Source organism: Babylonia areolata, chromosome 3, assembly GCF_041734735.1.
Source record: "Babylonia areolata isolate BAREFJ2019XMU chromosome 3, ASM4173473v1, whole genome shotgun sequence".
Taxonomy (NCBI): domain Eukaryota; kingdom Metazoa; phylum Mollusca; class Gastropoda; order Neogastropoda; family Buccinidae; genus Babylonia; species Babylonia areolata.
Window position 1 is genome coordinate 59,002,380 of NC_134878.1, and position 11,799 is coordinate 59,014,178.

Below are 11,799 nucleotides of genomic sequence, written 5' to 3' on the forward strand. Positions count from 1 at the left end.
ACGAGCGAAGCGTGAGAGATGTGAAACAAAGCAAAACCGACAGTAGTAGCAGTGAAGATGGTGTTATCGTTCCGGTGGTTATTAAAGCTTTCACACGTGATGGTGCTGTAGTTTTAATGGTTAATCAAGGTCTTCACACGCGATTATGCTGTAGTTTTAATGGTTAAACAAAGTCTTCACACGTGATTATGCTGTAGTTTTAATGGTTAAACAAAGTCTTCACACGTGATGGTGCTGTAGTTCTAATGGTTAAACAGTCTTCACACGTGATGGTGCTGTAGTTATCGAATGGTTAGACAAAGCCTTCAAACGTGATCCTCACACACTGTGATTTTTTGCCTTCTCAACCAGTGGCACAGCAGTCGTGAGATATATATCACACATCATCAGACAGGTGAAAGCAGCAGTGACACGTCATTCCAGGTGTTAGTCCACGTCAAACAAGGTGGGGAAAACAAACAAACAAATATACCAAAAAAATGAAATAAAAGTAAAACAACGAAGGTGCTTCTCTGGAACTACAATCGAAGAACAACAAAAAAGGCACAACATTAACCGACTGAAACAGAACAAAAAATAAAATCATACCCCCCCCCCCCCCAAAAAAAAGTATGAAATCAAAAGCAAAACGAAGAAAACTGAAGGAAAATAAAAGTAAACAACCGAACTGAGAACCAAAACCTGAGGTTGCCTGATTAGCGTCTTCTTATTTTGCTAGGATGTAAAACAAAAACAAATACAAAACAAGTCTGTCACTAACTTACGAAAACTCTTTTACTCGAAAAACGTTTTACTCTTTTCCCCTAAACAGCAACCATTAGTACATTAGTACCACTCTTCTCTGGGACACAAACAACTAGACAGATTCACTTTACAAAACATCACTTTACATGAACGAGATAAAAGAATCAAGGGGAAGGAGTTCCCTTTGCACAAGCAATTTTGTGATACACGTCATCTGCTCCCTTTTGGACCAGCAATTATGTGATACACAGCATCTGCTCAGTCTTGTTTCACATCTTTAAAGGCCTCCTTTGGTGAAAAGCATGGTCTTTCCATCGTCAAAATGCAAATAAAACACACACGTCTGTCAAACAGAGAGAGGGACAGGTAAGATTCCAAAACAAAGAAAAAAACCCTACACCAACGAAAGGAACTGAAAGAGGGCAACATACTCACAAGGACTGTTTTCTACGGCAGTTTTAGGAAAAGCACACTAAGCTGCCTTTATACAGTACTAGTTACAAGCTTTGGCAACATGGCTTTTGGTATATAGATAGATATATATATATATGGACAGCGTTCTATCTAGCACGGGGAAGTCATAACGGCAGTTGAAAAAAAAAAAGAAAAGAAAAAAAAAGAGGTACGCGCGCGTGCAGGTCACACCAGCCAGTGCACGTGCCCTGATCGCACACAAGCGCCTCCTGGTGTCTACAACGTCCACTCACCTCATGCTTACGTCATGTCACGTGTCAATTGAGCAGAAACTTTTCATCTGGAAGAGAACGTCAGTAGCTAATATGAGAGAAACATGCAAATGGCTAAAAAAAAAAAAAAAATACTGACAGGCTCAAACACACACATACACACACACACAAAAAAAAAAACACATCTCGACAAGAAACTGAGCATACCAAAACAGAAAAAAAGAGATCGCATGATGAAAATGGCTGCAAAGATGAAATAAAAGTAACACAAACAAAGAGGGGGAAACTGAACAGAAGTCAGAACCAACTCATAACTAAAATGATAATACTGAATAATCTGAACTGCAAGCAAATAGTGCCCATGCTGGGAAAAAAAGGGATATATATATATGTAAAAAAGAGTTTAACTTTGCCAACAAAATGCAAAAGGAAACGTAAACACACTACAATTAGTATCAAGAAGAAAAAACGCACCGTACATAGAAGCAAACATTTGCATTATCCGCATTTGTCTTTTTTTTCCAATTTGAAACAAAACAATGATATAGAAAACTGTGCAATGTCAAAGAAAATCAATTATATTCAAAACGAAAAAAAGGAGAGACCATTAATAATGAAACGGTGTACGTACATACATTATTTGTTAGTAGAAAAGTAAGTAAGTGTGCAGAAATACACTTAAAAAAGCAGGAAGACTGATGTTCAAGTGAGGGGGCTTTGGAAAAAAAAAAAAAAAAAAAAGAAGAAGAAAAGGTCATGAACACTTCCAGATGGCGTTATCACCAGTCTTTTGTTATTTTGGTTCTTTTGTTTATCGTATTTCTAAGATCTTTATGAGCGTCTTTTATCCAGTATAATCCCCTCTCATTTTAGCAATTACTACAGTTCTTTGTACTGCAGCACACTAACAAGGTTTCTGAAAATAAAATGTTTGCTGACGTTGAGTTTCTTCAGAAGAGTTCAGTCCCTTTAACAATACAATAACTACATTTAATATGTCACAGAAACAGTCACCCAAAAAGCTTCTATTCCGTCTAAAAAAATGTTACACAAGCTTTTCCTAAAACACAAATTCACTCAGACTAAACTGCGATTTTTGCAAGCTCGAAATAATCTGCGAGTGGACTGAATAGTTTCAGTTCCAAGATGGTGTCCGAGCGTGCGGACAGATCAATATACACCACACCACTCCTGCTAAAAAAACAAAAACCCAGCAGCACATCCCTGACATTCACATAAACCCAATGCGCTGATCAGGCCTATCTTAGTTTTGTGTAAAACATTATCGTGAATATTAGACTGAATAATACTCCTAAAATGATAAGACTTCAGTGTCCCTTCACATTTAAAACAAAAAACAAAAACAAAAAAAACAAAAAAAAACAAAAAAACGTAAGAGAAGGATTTTCGGTTGACTGATAGTGAAACATTGTACTTTTATGAAAAAAAAGAAGTAATAAAATCACAAAAAAATAAATCAATGTAATACAAAAAAGTGAAATACTGTGTGTATGACTGCAAAGCAAAGAAACCCATTCTGTTCATTATGTTTTCAAATACTTCCTCGTTTTAAAGGATTGACAGATTCTTGGCAGACTGCACCGCTGCAAAAAGAAAGTGAGAGATAAATTAATGTCCAGATGGTGACTAGACTAGACTAGACTGATTTCCCTTGGGGAAAGTGATACCGTTCAGCTGAAGTCGTTGTCGACCCTTTTCACTCTGCACCGATCTAAGTGGTGGGAGGAAGACACGCATACAATTATAATGTATTTAGAAAAAAAAAAAAATCTTATCCAATGGCTCTTCATCTTGACGAATGCTACACTGCGGTCCCTGAAATAGGTATCCGCCTCACGTTTAATGGATCTGAGTTCTCTCACTTAAGGCTACTCCTGTTCAAAGAAAGCATACACCTGGGGAACAATTCACGGGTACCAAATAGCCAGGGGCCAAAATAATAACTGGCCTAAATCAACACAGGTGATCCGAAAAACAGATGACCCAGTATAACAGCTGACCCAATGCAATGGCTGACGGTAGTAACGGTTGACCCAAAGTAACAGTAGGCCCAATATAACAGTTGACCCAATGCAATGGCTGACGGTATTAACGATTGACCCAAAATAACAGTAGGCCCAAACTAACAGCTGACCCAATGCAATGGCTGACGGTAGTAACGGTTGACCCAAAGTAACAGTAGGCCCAAAGTAACAGCTGACCCAATGAAACAGCCGACGAAAGTGCATAACCAGCTAACCCAACTTCCTCATTTTTTTCAACTGAAGTTGTGGCGTAGCGAGTGTGGATCCGTCCACGTGCTTTGAAACCTTGAAAAAGAAACTGAACTTTACGGAAAGCTTATCATCGGCCTGGTGATTTGTTTAAAACAAGAAGCAGGGAAAGGTTTACTGAGAGGCAAGACTTTTCTTATTCCAGCAACGTTGTTCAGGACCGACTCTATTTACAAGTCGAAAGAATGTCGAGAAGGTGTGTCATTGTCAATGTATGATTTGTCTCTGAGCAACTTTCAATATGCCAAAAGTATCACCTCTTACGTTCTGGAAAACTGAAAAATAAATTCATTATGCAAGTGACAAATCCTTCCTTTTCCATGCCTCTTACAAGGAAACTTGGTGTCTGATCACTTCGTTCAGAAGCGGATGAAGTCTGATGTTCCATCGAGACGGGAAATCTCAGACAGCGCTGGGCACAGGGTCTGTACAGTACCAAACCACCTGCCTTTGAAACGGAATTCTCCTGAAATGTGTGCAATGTCCCCTGGCTCCACTTCCATCAGGAACACCTCTTGAGACCGGCACCCTCTGACAAAGAGCTTTCAAGTACAATGATATATCTTTAAAGCGAATGGCCTTTGTCAGCAGATGATAGAGATGTCTGCAAGTTGATCAGTCAGAGTGATTTCCCATGGGAGAAGGAATGGAGAAGATCATAATACTGTGTCTGGACCCTGCAAATTCTCCCAAAGAGAAAATGGGATGGGAGATGTCTAACGGGGGATTTCGCAGAATGATGATCCAGGCTTTCATCCCCTTAAGTAGAGCAGATTAGTATATTCTCGAAGTTCTCCTGGATAACTTGGGGGATGGGAAAAAAGGCAAAGATTCCCCATCCGATTGATGGTAAAGGTGTCGACTGATACAGTAAGCCGATCTGAAAATGGAGATACAAAATAAGAGTCTAGAGACTGTGTGAGGCTTGTCCCACGTTGAGAAAAAGAAAAAAGAAAAAAAGAAACTGGACCGAAAGCCAAATTCTAACAACACCTAAAGCAGACAGAATCAACTCCCAGTTGTAGCTACCCATTTCGAGCCACACTTTGAGAGAGACTACCGAAAATCGAAACATTCAGGTGAGGAAGTGTCACTGGGCACCCATTGCTCTTCTTCTTTGGCACCAACAAAGAAGTGAAAAACACAGAGGCCAAGTTTGCAGATTTTAGAGGATGATACCCTTCATTGCATGAACGGGACTTCTGTCAGATTACTTGCTTTGGTGGACTCGCCTGGTACCTTTGTGCCCAAATCGGTTCTGACGGCAGGAGAGTTGCATATAACATCCCCAAGCTTTGCTGTATTGTCTAAAAGATCCAATCACCATAAATTTGGTCGCTCTAGCAAGAGAAGAAGGTAGTCACATAATTCCCCTAGGAAGTGGACTGGTAAAGAGCCAAAGGATCACTGCTGCCTTCCCTTCAGTGGAAAGTGTCTAATGGTCTGTGGTTTTGGAGAACCCGAGGATGAGGCACAGAAACTGACAGATAGAAGAGAAACACTGAAGAGATCCCTTGTCCAGGGATTTAGGTCATCTGTCCATTGGAAAAAAAAAGAGCAATGTACGGATCCACATGCTCCAGGACACAGATACACTACTGGGACCTTTTACCTTGTAGTCTTTAAATCCAGACAGTGGGCAGAAAGAAGAAGCCCTGGAGGTGAGAAAATAACCATTTGATCATATGCAGATATTGGAATGAAGGAATGTTGTTTTGAATGAATGCTGAGGTAACACACAGCACGGCACGAATTTGGTTACTTGTTGAAAATCACCAGTGTTTTACTGACTGACCGACAGTACACAATCTGCTTTTTGTGATATGAGGGCTAGACACATCTAAGAAAATGTTATTAGAAGATATGACACACCTAGCAGATAAACTTCTCTAGTTTTTGAGACAAGTGTACTCCCAACTCACATTTCCATGGCATGTTCATGTTTACAGCAACATCCTTGCCCACCCACCCATCTATCTTTTGAGTTTGCGCTAGTACTTGTGTGTGTGTGTGTGTGTGTGTGTGTGTGTGTGTGTGTGTGTGTGTGTGTGTGTGTGTGTGTGTGTGCGTGAGGTACTGTTATTCAAAAGCACAACTGACCGTGATCTGAAGCACTGCAGCTTAAAAATCAAATCTACTTTCAACTAACATTTTTATGACTTTCGGAGTTTAAAATAGAACACTTCTTCTCATGTCCATTTCTCTCTCCACCCACACTTGTGATGGTGTCCAGGTAATAATAATAATTATAAAAACACACACACACAAAAAAAAAACCCCACAAAAACTTATTATGCACGCGGTTTTAATCAAAGAAGTCGATATCCTTAGATTGGACAACACAAAACCCAACAGGTGAAATTTATAAATAATAAATCAATTAAATATTTCGGCCTTTGGCCTTCCTCAGTTGTGTTAAAACAGGCTGTTATTAAATTAAAGCCGTCCTTTCAAAGATGAAAGAACATTTTCCAGTGCAGATATCCGTCACTTGTGTTGTGAGAACTTAAGTGTTCTACTTTATGTAGTTCCCAATACCAGCATTCTTTTCTTGAAACCAGTATCTTAAAACTTGTTCGGCATAAATCAGATCTAACTTGTCCTGTAATTTGCGAATGTAAACATCAGTTCTGACACTGGATTAAGTTTATTCTAAAGTTATACTTGAGAAACTGTGCAAACAAACACTAACTTCTTCAGTGACAGCCACTAAAATTATCACTGGCATCGTATCGGATATCAAAATCATCAGTATTTCATCAGGTGCAAATAAACGAATTGTTGCACCCACTGTAACAATCCTGTACGAAGTGAGAAGACTTTGTACTGTTTCCTGTGACGCAATGCTGCCTGCTTACTTGGGACGCATTGGAAGGATTATGGAAAATGCAACAAAAAGCAGAAAGAAATAAAGAACGTAAAGAAAAAAAAGAGAACACACTGTGCATGCATATCAACACTGCAGACAAAAATTTTAAAACTAACTATCTCCAGACGTTTTGCAGATTGCCTTGATGCGTGTATTCCACGTCTATTCCTGTTTAAATCTGATTTTTTTTTCATATGTAAAGACTATCTAGAAAACCGTAACACGTTTTCAAACAATCCAGAAAAAAAATAATGAAGGTTTATAACGATATGAGACAAATTTACGGGTTATAAGAAGAACATACATACATAAGGTGACAATTTCCGTTCTAACGATAAACCAACATAGAGAGAAAAAACAACAACTACAGAATGACAAAAGAAACCAACTAACTAAAATCATCACCTGAATGGTACCACCATCTAAGAGAGACACCCCTCCCCACCCCACACCACCACCCGCAACCACAACCACAACCTCACGCCCACAACAGCGAAAATCCCCTGTGTGCTTGCCTCACCTGACTTTGTGCTGGTGATGAGGTGGTAGTTGGCCAGCTTGCGCCCAGTGGACGGGCTGGACTGGAGACGGCTGGCGAGGGAGACGGCCTTCCGGAACTTTAACTTGGGCTTCTGGAACCCCTGCCCGGCCAGATTGTCCGTGGACGAGTAGTTCCTCTCCTTCATCTCCGTCACCCGGGAGTGTTTCTCCACCGACAGCGACTTGTGCCGCTTGAAGCTGGACCGGCGAGGCCCCGCCGAGGCGGAGGCTGGGGGCTGGACGCACGTGCTGTTAGAATCACTGTGCGCCGACAATTGCCGCTGGAGCGGGCGGTGGGGGGCGGTGGAGGACGAGGAGGAGTAACTGTGCGAGTTGAGCGACTGCGTCTGCTGAAGGGGCTGGTGGCGGTGGTGATGGTGTGGTTGTTGTTGTTGTTGTGGCCGAGAGTGGGTGAGGAGAGGGGAAGGAGGGGTGGCCCCGGGGGTTCCTCCAGACTGGGGGTGACCTCGCTGCCACGTGGTGGACAGCCCCGTGTCCAGCACCTGCACGATCTGCCCGGGCGGGGGAGGATGAGGAGGAGGAGTGTCTGACCCCTGACCTGATGACCCCTGACCCTCCGACCCCCCAGAGTGGTGGTGGTGGGCGGAGGCGGACGAAGAGGAGGCGGACAGTTGCTCATGGGCCGACAAACCCTCCCCACAGGAGTCCTCCTCCTCCTGCTGCTGCAGGTCGGAGAACAGCTGCTCGTAAGAGGAACCCACGGCGTCCAGGCCCCGGCCCGCAGAGGCAGCAGCGGCGGTGACCAGCAGGACGGAGTCAGCGGGGTCCCCGAGCGGGTTGACGTACAGGTTGTGCCGGGCCTTGTCCGAGGGCGTGTGGGCGGTGGTGGAGGGTGAGCTGTGTGGGTGCGTCTGGCACGAGGCGTAGGTGTCCGAGCTGGAGGCGGTGCTGCTCTGGCGGGGCAGCTGCTTCAGCTCGATGCAGCTCTTATCCACGCTGCTGGACCGCTCTTCGCTGCCAGTGCCCGAGCTGGAACCCGCGCTGCGCCAGCTGTTGTTGCTGGTGTTGCCGTTGTTGTTGTTGTTGTTGTTGTTGCTGCCGCTGCCCTGGTGGCGACCCTGAAACACAAGGGCTACCCCGTCACAGCGTTACACACCGCAGACATCACGCATCGTTCATCGATATGCTTACCGATTACCACAAGCGTTTCGCCACATACGTCAATATCGTTATGCTGTTGATACCACAAGCGTTTCGCCACATACATCAACATCGTTATGCTTACCGATTACCACAAGCGTTTCGCCACATACGTCAATATCGTTATGCTGTTGATATCACAAGCGTTACACTACAGACGTCAACATCGTTATGCTGCCGATACCACAAGCGTTACATCACAGACATCACTGGATGTTGTACTTTTGCAAAACTAGACATCACAGCGTTACACCACATACAATGCACTTTATACACCACTAGACTTCGCGGCGGTACAATGCAGACATCACTACCGATACCACAACGTTACATCACAGACATCACTGGATGTTGTAATATCATATAACTTGACAACACAGCGTTGCACCACATACACTACACTTCATAATATATAACTAGACGTCACACAATTACGCCACAGACATCAACATCGTTATACTATCGATGCCACAACGTTACATCACAGACATCACTGGATGTTGTAATATCATATAACTTGACAACACAGCGTTGCACCACATACACTACACTTCATAATATATAACTAGACGTCACACAATTACGCCACAGACATCAACATCGTTATACTATCGATGCCACAGCGTTACATCACAGACATCACATCGTTATACTACTGATGCCACACAGACATCACACGTTGTCAAACTGCCGATTACCACAGGCGCTACACCACCACAGACATCAACATCGTTATAATCAACGACACCACAGCGTTACGCCACAGACATCGCATCGTTATAACGAACGACACCAAAGCGTTACACCACAGACATGAACATCGTTATAGCTAACGACACCACAGCGTTACACCACAGACATCACATCGTTATACTACACAAACCACCTGACTTACACCACAGACATCAACATCGTTATAACCAACGACACCACAGCGTTACACCACAGACATGATCATTGTTATAGCTAACGACACCACAGCGTTACACCACATACATCACATCGTTATACTACCCAAACCACAGCGTTACATCACAGACATCAACATCGTTATAACTAACGACACCACAGCGTTACGCCACAGACATCACATCGTTATAACCAACGACACCACAGCGTTACACCACAGACATCACATCGTTATACTACCCAAACCACTTGACTTACATCACAGACATCAACATCGTTATAACCAACGACACCACAGCGTTACACCACAGACATCACATCGTTATAACCAACGACACCACAGCGTTACACCACAGACATGAACATCGTTATAGCTAACGACACCACAGCGTTACACCACAGACATCACATCGTTATACTACACAAACCACTTGACTTAAACCACAGACATCAACATCGTTATAACCAACGACACCACGGCGTTAGACCACAGACATCACATCGTTATACTACCCAAACCACTTGACTTAAACCACAGACATCAACATCGTTATAACCAACGACACCACAGCGTTACACCACAGACATCACATCATTATAACCAACGACACTAAAGCGCTACACCACAGACATCACATCGTTATACTACCCAAACCACAGCGTTGGACCACAGACATCACATCGTTATACTACCCAAACCATAGCGTTACATCACAGACATCACATCGTTATACTACCCAAACCATAGCGTTACACCACAGACATCACATCGTTATACTACCCAAACCACAGCGTTACATCACAGACATCACATCGTTATACTACCCAAACCACAGCGTTGGACCACAGACATCACATCGTTATACTACCCAAACCACAGCGTTGGACCACAGACATCACATCGTTATACTACCCAAACCATAGCACTACACCACAGACATCACACCGTTATACTACCCAAACCACAGCGTTGGACCACAGACATCACACCGTTATACTACCCAAACCACAGCGTTACACCACATACATCACATCGTTATACTACCCAAACCATAGCGTTACATCACAGACATCAAGATCGTTATAACCAACGACACCACAGCGTTACACCACAGACATCGCATCGTTATAAGTAACGACACCACAGGGTTACGCCACAGACATCACATCGTTTTACTACCCAAACCACTTGGGTTACATCACAGACATCAACATCGTTATAACCAACGAGACCACAGCGTTACGCCACAGACATCACTTGATGTTATACTTTTATGTAACTAGACATCGAAGCGTTACAGTACAAACATCAACAGACGTTGCACTTCAGATTTCATTGGACATGGCAGGGCTGCACCACATACACTGTACTTCATATATCATTCGACTTCACAGCGGTACAATACAGACATGACATGACCTTATACTTCATATATCACTTAATATCACAGTATTATACTACAGATATCACTGGACATTACAATTCGGACATCACAGCGATACACCATAGACATTACACTTCATATATCACAAGACAGCACAGCGTTACACCGCAGACAGCATCTGACATCACACTTGAAATGTCACTTGACACCACAACGTTACATCACACACATCACTGAACGTTACACTTCAGACAAAACTGGACATCACAGCGTTACAAACACTGCACGCATCACTGGATGTCACACTTCGCAGCGTTACACCACAGACACCACAGCGTTACACCACAGACAACATAACGTTTTGCACTATTAAGACCTCATTGGACGTTACACTTCAAACATCAGTAAACACCACACTATATTACAATTTCAGACATCACAGCATTACACTGTACGTCAAAATATTCCTTATCAGATACAGCTGACGTCAGAAAATAACATTTCAGACAGTGCCTGGTGCTACATTCCATTACAAACTGGGGCAGACGTCACAACACTGCACTTTAGACAGGGACATACGTCACAACACTGCACTTCAGACAGGGACATACGTCACAACACTGCATTTCAGACAGGGACATACGTCACAACATTACACTTCATACAGGGGCAGACGTCACAACACTGCACTTTAGACAGGGACATACGTCACAACACTGCACTTCATACAGGGGCAGACATCACAATATCTACTCTTCAGAGTGTTAGACGTCGCAACATTACACTTCAGACAGCGTAAGACGCCACATAATTACACCTTGGACAGGGGGATGACGTCACAACATTAATACTTTAGACAGAGGATGACGTCACAACATTACACTGCAGAGAGTGTCCGACGTTTATAACATTACACTTCATACAGCGTTAGACGTCACATAATTACACCTCGGACGGGGGATGACGTCACAACATTATCATTTCGACAGGGTATGACGGCACAATATTACACTTCAGACAGCGATAAACGTCACATAATTATGAATTCAGGCACACAGAGAGAGACGTCACAATATTACCCTTCAGACAAGGGTAGACAACTACATTTCAGACAGCATAAATAACTGGATAAGTATGAGGAGGGAAAATCCATACACAGCTCACAAGGCTCTCTCTCTCTCTCCCCCCCCCCCCCCCCCCCCCCCCCCCGC

At 43.2% G+C, this 11,799-nt stretch overlaps 1 protein-coding gene across 1 annotated transcript in view; it reads right to left on the reverse strand.

Annotated features, from left to right (window-relative positions):
- Positions 1–1,451: 1,451 nt before the first annotated feature.
- The window catches only part of LOC143280158 (uncharacterized), a 147,510-nt gene continuing 137,162 nt past the window's right edge, over positions 1,452–11,799 (reverse strand). Inside the window, exons 4-5 of the mRNA XM_076584742.1 lie at positions 7,114–8,212; positions 1,452–1,498 (exon numbers count right to left, since the gene is read on the reverse strand). Of these exons, the coding sequence (XP_076440857.1) occupies positions 1,476–1,498; positions 7,114–8,212 (1,122 nt within the window). The 3' untranslated portion in view covers positions 1,452–1,475. The remainder of the gene's footprint in view (positions 1,499–7,113; positions 8,213–11,799) is intronic.